General features: G+C 48.1%; 1 protein-coding gene across 1 annotated transcript in view; it reads right to left on the minus strand.

Annotated features, from left to right (window-relative positions):
• Positions 1 to 16,544, minus strand: part of GPR107 (G protein-coupled receptor 107) — a 73,471-nt gene that overhangs the window by 17,972 nt on the left and 38,955 nt on the right. Inside the window, exons 14-15 of the mRNA XM_061199763.1 lie at positions 15,542 to 15,585; positions 1,106 to 1,155 (exon numbers count right to left, since the gene is read on the minus strand). Of these exons, the coding sequence (XP_061055746.1) occupies positions 1,106 to 1,155; positions 15,542 to 15,585 (94 nt within the window). The remainder of the gene's footprint in view (positions 1 to 1,105; positions 1,156 to 15,541; positions 15,586 to 16,544) is intronic.

The raw sequence follows: 16,544 nt of genomic DNA on the forward strand, positions 1-16,544 counted from the left end.
GCTAATTAATAAACATGGCAGAGAGACAGATGCTCTGCTAGTTACACTGGAAAGAATTTCTTCTTTTTCTCTAGGTGACCAAGATATGGACTGACCACAGTCACACCCATTGGGAGGACACTTTGCTGTGATTGCTTTTAATTCCTGAGTAACCCTTTCGTCGCCTAATTCTCATACATAACCCACTGATTTCAAGCCCCAAAGGGTACTAGTTTTTTATTCCTAGGATTTGAGAAATATTTTCCAGCAGTTATAGCAAAATAAAGCCACACAGGGAAAATACTGATTTTTAGTCTCTTCAGCAGATGCTGTAAATGTTCGAGGTCCACGCTCAGAGGAAGTACCAATAATCCTAAGCATTCTAGTAAGAGAGGATGTGAAAAGGATTCAACACGCTGACCCCTCGAGAGTGGACGGCTCACTGGGACTGCACCCAGGGCGGACAGGCTTGCAGGGGACTGTGCAAAGTGACAATCAATGCCAAAAGCACAGATGAAGATGACTCAGAAGCTTTCGTTTAGGAGTACGGAAGCAAATTCTAGAAGAAATCTATACCTTATATAGTCCAGGAAATTATGACTCTAATAACTTATAGTAAGTCCTGCCTTTGGTGCTACGTTTATATGGACTTTTCGTGTTCATTCCAGTCCTGTTTGTAGATATGATCCCATTTTTGTAAATGAATTTTTTAAAAAGCAAGCCAAAGGAACACCTATGCGTGGCATATGCCTAGAAAAGAATCTAGAGAAATAACCACTGAACTGTTAACCATAATACCTGGGGGAGGAGGAAGAAAAGGGGAAGGGGTATAGAAGGTCGGGGTCATAAAGGGCTTTCGCTGTGTTCCTATAATCCTGCATTTTAAAAATATCAAGCATGTATTACTTTTCTGAGTATTTAAAGCCCAATTTAAAACTAAAATTTAAAAAGAAGTAACTCAGATATTTAATTTCCCATGTCCACGGCCACCATTTGGTTTTGTAAAACGAAGCCCACACACAGCTCCAGGTAGCACACTTCCTGTGCTTCTACCAATGCTTTGGAAGTTCATTAGCTCTACTCCATGAATTGACCTTATTTACAAATTTAGGAATTTTGTACTCACCAAGACGTAGTAATGTCTGAAAAGTTTCAGCTTTGCCAAGTTAATGGCAGCTGGGGAGAAGAAAAGAACAAAATGAGAGGCTACTTCTTTTCTCATTCTTAAAGCCCATCACATTCAGGTACCCTCTCAGTCAAGAGACCAAGTCTAATGCAGATGAGTACCGCCCAAGGCGGGGGGGGGGGGGTGGGGGGGGCACATCTGTATTTCTGGAAATGCAGTTCGGCAGGGTCTCCCCCAGTCACCAGGAAGAATTTGGGAGTTGTGGCGGCAACATGCTGGGACTCCCAGCTCCAGTAAACCAGTGCACCTCCCCACTCCGCGTTCAGAAGCTTTAAACAGCCATGCTGAGAATACAGTGACACCACAGAAATCGGCAGACACTACAAATCAGGACTCTTCCCCCGCCCCCGCAAAGTCATCATTAAACATTTCAGCTCTGCTACTGTGGCTACAGGGCTGCACCCCCCCAATAGGACCAGTCCCAGGTAGGTCCCTGAGCCCCATCCAGGGGAGCCTCCAGCTAACTGAGGGTGTAAATTCAATTAACCCATGGGTGCGTCTTGCAAATTTCACTTAGGTTTTCACTAAGTGTCTTGTAACAGAGCCCTTTAAATACAACCTCCCCAGCTTTGCCCTACCTTCAAGATTGCTCAAGGTCAGGGAGCCAGGACAGCTAACTTCCTACCACCGCCAACGGCCATGAAATATTGATGACCACAGAGGGTAGCCTGGCTCCCTCCCCGATTAGCAATTCTTTCATTCATCATAAACCTCCCTGCAGGAGGCAAATTAATTTTGCTTAATAACATTTAATTACTGGTTCCCTTTAGGAATGGAACTGTGGGTGGTGAAGGAGCGATTTCCTTCTGTCTCCCTCCTCTGGCTCATGATTAGTCGGGGGGCAGTCAAGCTTAGGATTCCTGGAATCCTGAATTAATCTTCAAGGTGATTATCAACAGTACCTGCGAGAATCCGCTCTGAGAAACTGCGTGTGTCAATGAGAGAAGGTTCAGAAAATCTGAGAAATTCTAACTCCCCAAATTGAGAGGCTATAATACCCACATATAGAGCTGTGATGGACTCGTGCACTCAAGTAACACCTGAAGAAGCCAAATGAAGTAGGCAGATCAGCAAAAGCTTTCTTATCTAGCAACCCCTCTGGCGGTCTTGCTATTTTTAAAATTAAATCTCTCTGGTTCTTAGTCCTTCTTCATCTACTCTGACTCTGGGCCAGGCCCCGGGATGCAGCAGTGACCACGGCGCCTGCCCCAAGGGTGGCTGCCATCCCTTAGGGAAGGAGAGGCACTGGATCACTGGCCAGCCACTCACAATGCTAAGCGCACAGAGTACTGGGCGGTGCGGGTGTGGGGTCAGGTTCTCCTCCCCGCCTGGGGGTCAGGAGAGGCTTCATGAGGTCAAGATGTTAAAACTGAGAAGCGTCGGATAACTACGTCCCCAGATTTCAAACTCTGCACGTTGGCATGAACCAGTGTTCCTTCTGTGTTCCTCTTTGCGTGCGAGTCTCTGCTCACACTGGTGGCAGTCAACGACATGGCCAGCTGCTCCTGCACTCTGTCTGCCCCTTAAAACCAGGTGGCCTACGAGAACTGGGCCCCTTCCAAATAAGCAAATGAGTCTTGAATTCCTCTTCTTGAATTCCTCTTCAATCCTCTTCTTTGTGAATAACTGACAAAGAACAGCACCAACAATCAGACCATTTAAACAATAAAAATATTTTACAAGTCTCTGCTGAATTTTGCTTGCTGAAATAAATCCTGGCAAATGAATCTCCTGCCTTTGCTTCAACAAGGAACATCAGCTCGACAGAGAGAAGCGGCATGTTTCTATTCCTGGATTTCAAGGTGCCGTGCTGGGATATGCATGGTTGCCATGGCCACGCCCAATGAAGGGCTCCCAACTCAGACTAAAGGGATAGGGAGGAAGGACAGGATTCCCAAAGGAGGTGGTGTCCAAGCAGAGGCCTGACCGGGGCTCAGGAGGGAGCGAGAGTGGAGAGGCCGAGCGGAGAGAACGTTTGGGAAGAGCAGATACCAAGGTCTGGAGGTGCTGGTATCACGTCTCGGTGCAGAGAAAGCAGCTCAGCGCGACTGGACTGCAGAGAGGCCAGGGACCCGGCCGGGCTGAGGACAAAGCCCAAAACTGAGTCAGACGCAGACCACGAGCTGCACTCCCCGTTGGTGCCAAGGCCCCAGGGAGCCTCTGAAGTGTCTCAAGCAGGGCAAAGCCTGAATCACATCTACATTTTGGAATAATCTCCCTGGAGAAAAGATGGAAGAGTCAGGAATAAGAGCCCAGGGACTTCCCTGGCGGTCCAGTGGTTAGGACTCGGTGCTTTCACTGCTGAAGGCCCGGGCTCAATCCCTGGTCGGGGAACTAAGATCCCACAGGCCGTGCAGCGCGGCCACAAAAAAAAAAAAAAAAAGAAGAAGAAGAAGAAGAATGACAGCCCCATTGAGGTCAAAAACCTTGAATTTGTGGAGGTTCCTCTAAGAAGTGGCGAGGGATCTGTCAGGGCAGAGCAGTGGCGGGCCAGGGAACAAGGTGGATCCTGCCTTAGTGGCTGGGGGAGGGGTGGGATGAAGTTGAGGGTACCAGAGAGAATTCTTCAGGTGAAGTCTGAGCCCCCCGCCATCACAGGAAAGCAAATCAGGGGCAGAGGGAGGGCTGACTGAGAGGAAGCAGAGGGGTCAGGTCACCGCAGGTCTCCATGGGGTCAGAGGAAGGGGGGGAGGCACTGCCTCTCCCATCCCCCTGCGATCTGCACCACCACGGCTGCCTGTCAGACACTCCGAGAAGTCAGGCAGGCCAGGAAGCACTCAAAAAATGAGCCTGCACACGCACGTCCAGGCAACATGAGGAAACGTCAGCATGGGCACCGATGCTGTGCCATCCCAGGACACGTGCTAGAACGGATAAACGGACCTTGGGGACAACCGGTGTTGACTCTTAAGAAATGCAGCCACAATACGCAGAGCTCAGGGTTGATGCCGAAACCCACCAGTCACGACAGACATCATTTCCAGTCACAAGAAAGACATCTGTTTGCAAATCTGCTGCTCGTGGGATCAGGCTCCCGGGTCCCACATGGGTGTTCTAGTCACAGCCAAGGCTGTGAAGGCAGGAAGCAAGCTCACTTATTGTGAGTAACAGCGTAGGCCCTGCACATTTGAACATCTTGGGTTCTAATTCCAACTGTGCTGCTTACTAGCTGTGTGACCTCAGATAATTCACCTAACTTCTCTGAGCCTCAGTTCCCTCATCTGTAAAACAAGAATACCACCACCTACCACTAGGGTTGGTTGGAGGGACTGATTGACACCGTACATGGAAGACAAACAGCACACAGCAAGCACTGGATGACCATCTGATGTTATAGCATTAGGACTGTATTAGGATTACAGCTGATCCTTGAACAACACGGATTTGAACTGCTCGGGTCCACTCTTACGTGGATTTTTTTCCCCAACGGTAAACACTACAGTACTAGGGGACCCGTGGTTTGTGGAATGCAGATACGGAAGAACAGCGGTGACTGTAAGTTATACTCAGATTTTCGACTGCGCAGAGGGTTCGACTTCCCCAAGCCCCGCGCTGTTCAAGGGTCAACTGTTTATAGTTTTCCGATACCAAATGCGCTGCGGTGGCTGCCACATCTGGTAGGAGTCCGGGCTCTAGTAAGTGAAACGGGACCAAGTGGTGGCCCCGGGCTCTCCTGGAAGCAGGGCTGCCACGTGCACATGCTGAGTCAGCACGCCGAGCAGGGGAGGACCCAGCTCCGAGGGCGCAGCCTCACCAGCGTGCTGCAATGGGCAGGGATGCAGCACGGCGCAGCCTGGAATCCCAAGCCTCCCCTTGCTTTTCTTCCAAAAAAGCTTTCCCTGCAGTTAAGAATGCTGACAGCCTGCAGCTTACTGGACCATGGCAGGGCTGGTCTCCCACGGGAGTGAAGGCTCACCAAGTCTGGGCTGGCTATTTCTGATCCCACCACGAGGAACAGCAAATATGGTAAAAGAATGAGCAAGATGAGAGGAAAAATACCTCGGACAGGAGCCAGGAGACCTGAATTCTGGTCGCTGCACCATCGTAACTCAGTGTGCCCTAGCCTGGCCTGCCACTTCCTTCTCTGGGCATCAGTCTCCTTTAGAGGAGAATGTCTTCATGGTGGGTTAGAATTTCTTGATGGCAGTGGCTCTTAACCGGGTGAGCACCGGAATCATCTGGAGAGCTTTATTTAAGGCTCGATGCCCAGGTTGCCCCTCATTCTTCTGCAACTGGGCCTGGCTATAAGGATTTTGAAAAGCCTCCCAGGGAACGGGGAAGGGCAGGGATTGGGGGCAGGGAGGGAGCAGGTCCACCTGCTTCAGGAGCTCCTACAAGGCTGACCTCTTGTGGATTCCTCTTCCTCCCACTCACTCTCAGGAAAACAGCCATGACTCTGGATTTTGGCAAGTGCTTTTTACTGATGAGAACAGAACAAGTGCCCAATGAAAACAGAACAAGGGCCCGCGAGGCAGGAAGAACCCAGGTTCTCATATACTTAACAAGTCAGTTCTCTGACGCAGTAGCAAAAGAGCAAACGCACCTGATCTAGACGAAACACCACACCTTCCCTAGACTTTCACCTTTCCTCTTTACACCAGTGGGTAACTAAACAGGCTGGCAAGAAGGCAGGTTGTCCCCTGCCTCCCCAGTGGTCTTCCCTGGGTGGTCTCGGAACTGTGACAATGAAAAGAACAATAGTGTTGGTGGTCACATCTACTGAGCGGTAACCGTGCACCAGGCACCTGCCTGGGCACCCCTCATGCTTCATCTCATGTAATCCTCAAAACAGCCTGTATGAGGGAAGAGGCATTGTTACCACTGTCTCACAGATGAAGGACTCAGGCCTGAAGAAGTTTAGTAAATTACCAAGGTCACATAGCTTGTAAGTGGGGAGGCCAGTGCTCAAACCCAAGTCCCTCCCTCCAAGGACCAAGCTTTTAACACCTACACTTTGTGCTAAGAGGAAGGCAATTCATAGCTTTGTAATCCACTGGCAGCTCAGGGACGTGGTGGTGGCTCAGAGTGTGGGCAATGCCCAGGAGCTGCCAGCAATCCAGTACTGAGGAGTCAATACTGGATGATCCATGGGACACACAGAGGCAAAGGCCCACGACAGCCACGTAAAGGGTGAAAAATTTCCAAAACAATCCTTCCCTGGGTGCAAGGAAAGCCTCAGGGCTTGAAAACATCCTCACCTACCCATCACCTTTTTCTCCTGCTTCCTCCCTGCCACGCTTCAAAGGGAATTTTGAGTCAAGCATAAAAATTAAAGAAACGAGTGTGAGGGCAAAGCCTGGATGGCAGGAGACTCACTCTGACTCACTCTCAGTAGTACCATTTCCACAACCTGCTTCAGCCTCGGGCTCAGGCCCACTCTGTATGGGGGACAGGGCTGCTTCCCCTGTTCACGGTCAAGCACAGACCTGAAAGCCAGGCCTCACACTGACCTGGGACCCCACTGTTCTGAAAGGGTCCTTTCTGGGGAGTGATCAGCTCATGGGGTGCCCTCTGGCCTCCATTAAGAAGAGATTCCACTAACGCATCTCGCAGAGAAGGTATCAGGAGCAAGTACGGGGAAGGGTGCGCTAATACAAGAAGAACTACTTAGAGAATGAAATTCTTTGACATTCAAACTGTGGAGGGTTGTGTGAAAAGTGGTTCAAAATACATTTCCAATATATACTTAAATCAATGACCCAGGAGTGGTCAAAAGTCACTGAACTGAACAGTTAATGACTGTGCATCTTACTGTAAGCAAAATTTTATCTTAAATGACTAATAAAAAGAAAGAAACAAGAATGGCCCAAGAGAGCGGCTGATGGCCATCCCACACGAGGAAAGTAATTCTACAAAGACTTTCACTGTCAAGTCAAGCAAGTTTCTGCCTTTCGCTTCTCTTATACTCTAGAACCACACCAAAGGCCCTGCTAGAGGAGGGGTCCTCAGGGCCAAGCTGATCTCAGACTCTGCTCCTGTCAGCCCCTCCCATCACGTCCCGTCTCTGGAAGTTCGCAATGAGCTGAGCTGAGCAGAGTGTCTGGGACTCCCCCAGCCCCAGGGCCGCCCACTGCACAGATTCAGTCTGCAGCGGTGAGGAAGACAGTCAGACATCCCACTGCTTGAAGACACAGCTGGCTAACAGCGGACAGCACCTTCTCAATAAGAGAACCGGACCTCCCTGAGTACTGCAGTGATGGAGAAGAGCTGGTTTCAACTGTGCCTGTCTCAAGACTCTCAGAGTCAAATGCGTGCTGACACCCCTAGACAGAGAACCACGCCCGGAGCCAAGGTAGGCCGCCAACCCAGATTACTGACCAGGCCCGCTGGGTGGCCGAGGGAGGGACCCCTCAGGCAGTTAGGTTCCCAATGTTTTAAAGGCCTAATAAAAAACTGGTAATGTGACCATGATGAGGCTGGTTCTCAGCCTGAGAACATGAGAGGCCCCTTTGCTTTTGGTTGTAGATTATACGAACTCAGGGTGGTATCACTGGCTAAATGATTATTTCAAAATGTTGATCAGAAGCTGTGATTAGGTTCACGACATTGAAGGAATTTTGTGTGATCTGTGGAGGGAAAGTAATGAGAAGAGGTTTTGGTGTTTAAAGAAATTAAAAATCACTGGGCTTCCCTGGTGGCGCAGTGGTTAAGAATCCGCCTGCCAATGCAGGGGACATGGGTTCGAGCCCTGGTCCAGGAAGATCCCACATGCCACAGAGCAACTAAGCCAGTGTGCCACAACTACTGAGCCTGCACTCTAGAGTCTGCGAGCCACAGCTACTGAGCCCGCGTGCCACAATTACTGAAGCCCACGCGCCTAGAGCCCGCGCTCCGCAACAAGAGAAGCCACCGCAATGAGAAGCCCACGCACCGCAACAAAGAGTAGCCCCCACTCGCCGCAACTAGAGAAAGACCACGTGAGGCAACGAAGACCCAATGCAGCCAAAAATAAATAAATTTATTTTTTAAAAAAAATTAAAAATCACTGTATTAAGCCAGTCTCATAAAATACACTTTTTTCTCTTATTCTCTCTTCATGACAGTCTACTTAGCTATGGTTTTCACCCTTCCTAGGGTCACAGACTTGTTTGAAAATTTGCTGAAGGCCACGCACCCCCTCCCCACGCCTGAAGTGCCTGGTGGCACACGCCAGGGTAAGGCACTCACGGATGCCATGGGAAGAACATCAGAGTCAGAGGGTCGCCACACACTTCAGTGAAGTGGCCCTGAGCACAGAACAGAATCCTTTTGAGAGCTCGACATATGCCCCCTCACCTCATGCCTTAAGAGAGGTAGGAGTTTTATGAGTACTTCTATCACACTGCCGGAGAGAAAGCGTTCTGCCTGCTAACGCTCCACCCTTCTGGAGCCGAGGACTGTTACAGTGTCCCCGTGGCGTGCATCAGACTGCTGGCACAGAGGTGCATTTACAAGTACGTGCTCTAGCTACACGCGGACAAAAGGAGGCATGAACATCTTCTGAGGGACCAGATAAAGGGAATCTCATCTCTTCTGCCTCTTCTCTCCTATCATCAGGAAACAGCGCTCCAGAGCCAGGAGCCCAACAGACTGCCCTCCACAGCGGGGCAGACACTAGCAGACGGCAGTTCTGGAGGAAATCAGCCTTGCCCAGGCCGCACCCCGTCCTAGAGCACCGCCCACAACCCTCACCTCCAGCTCCAGCCCCAGCCCCACGCCGAGGAGGTGGAATCAAGCCAGATGTGCAGCCGGGAGGCTCTGCCTTCTCCTGCCCTCCTCCTTCCCCTCTAGGCTTTTGATCCAGAGTCTCTAAGTTTAACCTAATGACGGTCCTCAGTGCCTAGAGCATCAGTGCATCTAGGGCTACCTTAGTTTCCACTTGGAAAGTGAAAAAAAGTTTGGACAAACCTAGAATTACAACCAGGAACTGAGGAAGAGGTGCTTATTCACATGGGCCAAGCGGAAGGGCACAACCCAAAGCCCTGCTGGTAAACAGAGGAGATCCATGTGAAAAGCCATCTTGCTATTTAAAGAAAAGCACCAATTCCCATTAGAGTAATAGGTCAGGTAAAATATCAGAGCAGATGAAGATGCAAAAGCTATTGTTCCAATCACAAAGAACACAGTTCTGGATACAAAAGTTGGAGTTCGGCAAATACTTAAAAGCAGTGATTTCTTACATCTATGTGAGCTTAACAGTTTTCAAAGTGCTCAGTATAGAGTGAAGTCAGTCAACAGCACTACATTGTAGGTACGGTTTTTAAAATGGTATCTCTTAAATGTCTACAATAGCCAGGAGCCGGCAAACTGTTTCTATACAGGCCTGGAGAGCAGGCGTCTAGGCCTTGTGGGCCGGGGATCTCTGCCACAGCCCCTCAACTCTGCCACCTCAGCGCAAAAGCAGCCACAAACCACAGGCATACACACTGCACAGCTGTGTTCCAATAAGACTTTATCTATAAAAACAGACAGAGGGTATTTCTCTTCCTTTCTCATCAGTGGGTTTTTCATTAGGCCTGTTTATATGAATATATCCAAATAAAACATTTTCCCCCCCCGTGAGTTGCCCAGAATGAACAGACATCTTAAATAGTCATAGAATATGGCCAAGTAAGTCTGAAGCGGGCTCCGTAGGCACAGGAGAAGAGAGCCAGGCAGGCTTTCACTCCCCCCACGGTCATCGTGACCACCAGAGACTCAAGAAGCCTTGTCTCTAACACACGTTTCTCAAACTTTCAGTCTCAGGACCCCTTCACGCTTTTAAAAACTTACTGAGGACCCCAAAGAGCTTTTGTTAATGTGGGTGGAGTCTACCAATACTTACCGTATTAGAAACTGAAACAAATTCCAAAAACATTTAATAATTCATTTAAAAGTAACAAAAATAAATAATCCATTACATGTTAATATAAACAATGTTTTCCTTATTAAAAAATAACTCTTTCAAAAAAATTTCATGAGAAGAGTGAAACTGTTTTCCATTTTTGTAAATCCCTTTAACGTCTAGCTTAATAGAACACAACTGGATTCTTGTATTTGCTTCTGCCTTCAAATCTGGAGTGAGGGAGTGTTTTGGTCGAAGTCTATAAAGAAAATAGGGCCTAATCAGATGTCGGCCTTCTCAGAGAACTGTGAACAGTCGTCTTTGATTCTGCGTTAAAGCTCGACAAATGGTAGCTTCTTAAAGATAGGTGAGGTGGGGAATCTGAAACTGTAGCAATGAACTTTCTTTTCTTTTTTAGATTACTGTTTTTTTAAAAAAATTTTTGGCTGCATTGGGTCTTCGTTGCTGCACACGGGCTTTCTCTAGCTGTGGCGAGCGGGGTCGCGGGCTTCTCAATGCAGTGGCCTCTCTTGCTGTGGAGCACAGGCTCTAGGTGCACAGGCTTCAGTAGCTGCAGCACACGGGCTCAGTAGTTGCGGCACGCGGGCTTCAGCAGTTGTGGTTCGCAGGCTCCAGAGCACAGGCTCGGTAGTTGTGGCACACGGGCTTAGTTGCTCCGCGGCATGTGGGATCTTCGCGGACCAGGGATCGGACCCATGTCCCCTGCACTGGCAGGCAGATTCTTAACCACTCCACCACCAGGGAAGTCCCTGTAGCAATGAACTTTCGCACTCTGTCACAGTAAAATCCACTGGTCCATCTTACACTCCGAATGGATCTTTTATTCATGCATGACTGTGTAACATGCACTGATCAGGTAGAAAATACTGTTTCACTGAGTTAAGCAGATCTCTGAAATACTGAAACTTGTATCATAAAATATTTTTAAAGTCACATTTGTTTAATATCACCCTTGCTCACATTAGATATCTGTTAAGAACTGGGAAGCCGTCAAGCTTACAGTGGTAGATTACAAGTTTTCCTAAATTAAAATCTGTGCTTTCAAGTGAAAATCAGATCACTGACAACAAATATTTTTAATTGTTTTCCTGAAGCGACACATTCACTTCGTTCATTTTCTGGAAAATGTTTGTTAAAAGCCCAGGTCTGAGTAAACATAGTTCGACTGTCATCATTCTTTCAAATAAAGACAGTGTCCCGAGAGAAAGCAGCTAGCTCAGCTCACAACTCAAACAACTGCACACGTGCTTTTCCTCAAGATGACCACCACACCCCGGTACAATGCACAAGTGCTTCCTGGGTACTTCCCATTCCACACAGAATGGTAAGAGACATATATTCAAGGGTTGAGACTTAATAACATTAGTACTTTCTCCTAATTCATCAAGGTCATTCTTAAGTGAAGTGAGCCTTTTTCACCCCCAGGAAGTAGATGGCAATGAAGAATGCAGTGGCCACTAACAGTTTGGTGCCACCGTCCCGAATCATGCTAAGGCGCCAGCTGTTGTACCCACCTCTGCCTTTGCACCATCAGTGCAAACATCAACAGCAAAGAAGGATGATAAAGTCTTACTATGAAACAAGTTCTGATTCCGAAGAGCCTCTTGAGAACGGCTGCCCTCTCAAGGCCACAGCTACTTTCAGAACATAGAGGCAGCTGGGAATGAAGACTTTCCTCCATAACCTCTTCAACCAGCCAATCACCATTTGTTTAAGTGCTTTTGAAGCTCACGTGAAAGCTAAGGTTCCGAAGAATGCTTCCGCTGAAATTTCCTCAGAAACAAAAGGGGAAAAAAGAAGATGCTCAGAAGCAGAGATTGTTAATTAGATGTATGGTGTGTCTCCCCAGTCCAGTCCTCTGAAGTAATGACACTGGAGAAAGAGAAGGGAACAAGGGTGCAGGCTCAAAGGCAGAAAGAGCCAGTGACTCCTGGCAGGCAAAACACAGCGCAGCAGAGCTGGGCTCGCCTGTGAAGACTCAACGAAGCCTCCTCGCAGAGGATGTGGCACGGCAGTGACACTAAATGACAGAGCACCTGAGAGAAGCCACCAAGTGTGACAGAAGAGACAAAGACACGACTTAAGGATAGTGGGCAGCTTCGCCCTTAATGTTTTCCTTTATACTTTCTCAGCTTCTGTCAAAAGGAATCTAGACACAAAGAAGTGAACAAATCCAAACCCACATTCTTTGAAAGCAACATGCCCCCAAATAGCCGGAACACGCCTCCCACTCATTACCTATGAAATTACCCACTCCTATAAAAACTGACAACCCCGCACCCTGGTGCCGCTCTCGCCTTCTGAGATGGACCACACTCTGTGGAGTGTTTCTCTCTAAATAAATCCACTTCTTACCTATCAAAAAAGAAAAAAGAAAAAAAGAAAAGAAAGAAGAAAGCAATATGAATCCCAAGTGCAGGGAGAAAAACTACAAACAGCCCTTCCCCCACTTGCAATCAGTCAGCCTAGACTGCACTTAAACTGACATTCTTAAGCCCAAGTCGCGGTCAAGGTCACGTAATGAGTCAGTGGAATAATGAGACTAAGAATAAGAACCAAAGTGTCAGGCTCCATCCAGCCAAAAGCTTCCAAATCCAGTAGGAGACTTTATTGCCCACGGTCTCTGCTCTGTCAGCTGCCTCCAGGATGGGCTAGATCTCAGGCAGGGCGAACTGAGGAGCAGAGAGGGTCAACCGCAACATTCCAGAACCAGCAGGCGGTGGGCAGCGCGCTCACTCAAGCTCTCCCGTGCTGCCTCACCTCTGTCCTGGGGTGGCCGAGCAGGGCATGGCCGCTCAGCAGCCATGCCCGAGGATGGTGTGCCAGCACAGCGTGCTGTCCCTGAGTTCTCTGCAGGGGGGACTTCAACCGTGGGGACATGGCTGCCCTGTTTCTGGAAGGGTCACAAGCATAACCATTCTTCAAAGTTCAGAGTGAAATATGCATTTGTGGATTAGCTCAAAAGCACCCCACAACCTAAATCAGTTCAGTGAAAGCACACGAATCAAGAAGACACCCCTATTCTAATCAACTCTGTCCCTCTTTCAAAGGGCTTGTGATATCTGCTGATGAGAAATGGGTGCTTTCTTAATGGTATGTCCCCGAGAATGGTGGAACGAAAGCCCTGGTGTGCCTGCATGACTTTCGGTTCTCAAATTCGCTCTCTGCTGAAGAGGTCCCATGCTGTCACCTGGTGGAAAAAACAAGAAACTGCCTTGTATGCCCCAGGGGATGACAAAAGTGTTCCTGTTCCATAAAGTTTCTCTGTACTACAGATGCTGGGGGACAACTGTGACCCCCCATCTTGGGCTTCACTTGCTGTGTTGTCCACCGCAGGCAGGACACTTTACTAACATCCTCAGCCAACAATCAATGTCTCAGGGAATAAAATGGTCACAGAGACAGTTAATTACCACAGTCGCCCCCAAGCCCTCTAAAAGCAAAGTGGAGAAGGCAGAGAGGTGTCAGAGGATCAGAACAATGGAGAAGGGGAGAAGGGAGTGGTGAGGAAGGAATAGAGGAATTCACAAAGGGGTAAGGATGAAGCCAAGAAGAAAAGTACAGATAGGACTTCTCTGGTGGTCTAGTGGTTAAGAATCCACCTTCCAATGCAGGGTACGCGGGTTCGATCCCTGGTCGGGGAACTAAGATCTCATATGCCGCGGGGCAACTAAGCCCGCACGCCGCAACTACTGAGCCCGCGCGCCACAACTAGAGAGCCCATGTGCCGCAACTACCATGGGACAACGAAGCCTGCACGCCGCAACTACTGAGCCTGCGTGCTCTGGAGCCCACGCACCACAACTAGAGAGAAACCCATGCGCCGCAACACAGACCTGACGCAGCCAAATAAATAAATTAATAAAAAAAAGAAAAGTACAGATAAAACTTATCAACTGGAAAACATTACCCTTGGGATTTTTAGACATTTTCAGTCAAACAGTCAGTAAAATGAACCCAGAACTACTGAAGTGTAAAAAGATGAAAAAGTTAAAATGTCTCATTTCAATATATTAAGGTAAGAGAAAGACCTATTCATTAAGTTACAGAAATAATAAAACCAACTTTTTATATAACATGCATAGAAGAAGGAAAAAAAAAAAAAAAAAGGCAAGAATATGCCCAAACAATAAGTTCCCAGAAGGTGGGTTTTTATTTCCTGTTTGTGGCAGCGTGCTTTATCAAGATTCTAATTCATGGTTTATTTTTTGCAGCTTTCCTTTACCTCACTCCAAGAAGGCAGAACGGCTCTTTGAGATCCGTGGCTCAGAAAGCCAGGCTAAAAGCAAAAGATTTCTGCAGACCACGTTCCAGCTTAAACTCACTGAAAAGAATCTATCCCAGAGGGCATTCCAGAGGGAGAAGGGAATCCTTTGAAGGAAGAGAGAAAAAAACAAAAAAGAAGCCATTTCCTGAGACTAGAAAGAGAGTTGGCACATTCTGCAAGTGGGGCCTTATGGCCACCTGGGAAGCTGGGGGCACCTTGGGAGCCTGGAATCTGAGTACCGGGGCTCCCAGCCTGGCATGACCCTCACACACCAGGCTTCTCACAGCAAGAGCGCTTCACGGACCCAGAAAGCAGGAATCCCGACAGGAACTACTGTGGGCCCCAAACTGGAGATACCCCAGCGAGTACTGTGCTCTCAGTAAGAACGCCGGGATCGTGCCTGACACTGGTGTGAAGCCTTGAAGTCAGGTTAATTCAGTTTAAAGAAAATCATGTGATATTAACTGTATAGCAAATGTGAAGGAAGATGTGTACCTACTACCTATTTTCCAAAATTTCCAAAATGAATCTACATTACTTTTACAATCAGAAAACAGGTCAGGAACAAAATTTTATTTAACAAGAACAAATGAATAATCTGCCTTAAAGAACATTACTACCAGCACTGGGTGTGGGATTTCATGGATCCAGAGGCCGACGGGACCTTTGAGAGAGCATGGCTCCTCAACCCGCTGTGGCCTGAAATCCCCGCGTGGCCCGCGGCAGCCTGTAGTCGTGGACATTATTCAAATAAGCCCAGAAATGCAAAACATTTTCTCTGTGGTTTCTTTTCAGACTTAGGAGGCATGGTTCGAAAATCAAGAAGATGCAAAAGGGTTATAATGGCACAACCATTTAAAAATCAGAGAGTTTCAGAGGTTCTTTCTGGCATGAGTCTCTTTTTAAGTTAATACTGACACAACTATTTTGAAAGCGTGTTAAATCAGCAGGAAGGGATGCTTTACACATAGCCATTCCCAATCCATAATACCTCCTGTTCTCACAGTGAAGTGTAATCTGGTCCTTCCAAGACAACATTTTCTCCTCCTGACTCAGTTCTGAGAAGGTGAAGATCACACTCACGAGTGGAGATAAGCAGTCACTTCCAGGCCTTACACAACTGCTCTCGGTAATGCTCCCCACCTGCCTCACCACCAAACAACCTGGGGCTGCTCTTACAAAGCCCCTAGGACTCTCCCTTGGGCACCCGCCTTCCTGCTCCACCCTCAGCAGTGCCCAGGCATGTGGCTTTAGGGAACGCTGTCCAGCACCAAAAGGAACTTGCCTTTTCCATCTGTTGCTGATGCTTCTTGTAAATGTCTGATTGACCTAAAAATAAACATTTGGAGAACAAAAGGTTAGCTAACAAATTTGCACTCCTCTCTATTTTCAGCACTAGTAACTTGAGGCCTTGAATTTCTCGATTATAAACTTAAAAAGCTGGACTAGATGATTGTAGAGCACTCTCCCTAGACAACATGATTGTTGATCATCAACCCTTCAGCATGTATGGTGCTCAAGCCTGAGGGTTAAAGATGCCCTCTGCTGACTCAAAAAAGCCTGGCAGAGACCTGGGTGTGAGGGGATAGATCAAAACACAGTAACATAACACTCTTCATCTTTTTCTACCTCATCTCTCAGTCCCACAGCTACGCCCCCGCCGCAACACAGCTAGGACAATGGAGCCTCAGTGAGTTCACCTGCTACCTGGAGAGAATGGACCCTATAAGAAGGTCACAGGCCGACTTCCGAAGTCTAGGTCTAGGAGCTGCAAGCACAAGGCTTCATGCAGACGCGATACTTCATCGACCTGAGATTTCTAACTTCGCTGAAAACATGCCAAGACTCCAGGGAATCTTTTCTGGCTGTGAGGTGCTGGTAACTAATTACCATTCAGACAGGGGAACGTGATCGTTCTTAAAGAAGCTGTAGACCAGCGTTCTAGGCAGAGTTCACAGGCACCGAGGGAAGGACTGTGTGGGAGGAAGGGCACAGAACAAGCAGACATGGCACTGGCGGAGGAGGGCTGGGGTCTCACAGACCCGGGCTGCAGTCCTGGCACAGCTGCCCACTCTCTACTCAACTGTAAATAAGTCATTTCTCCTAAAACCTCCGCAGTTTGCCCACCTGTGAGAAGTGAATGGCGCAACATGTGAAATTAAGTGGCACAAAGCTGACACTGAACCAAAGCTGGCTGAATCTGAATGTTTAAAAAAATTTTTGATACTGTTTCTTAAATTACCTCTCTAGTACTTGAGTTTTTTCATTTTACAGCAATTTTCAGAGTG

Source organism: Eubalaena glacialis, chromosome 9 (genome assembly GCF_028564815.1).
Source record: "Eubalaena glacialis isolate mEubGla1 chromosome 9, mEubGla1.1.hap2.+ XY, whole genome shotgun sequence".
Classification (NCBI taxonomy): Eukaryota; Metazoa; Chordata; class Mammalia; order Artiodactyla; family Balaenidae; genus Eubalaena; species Eubalaena glacialis.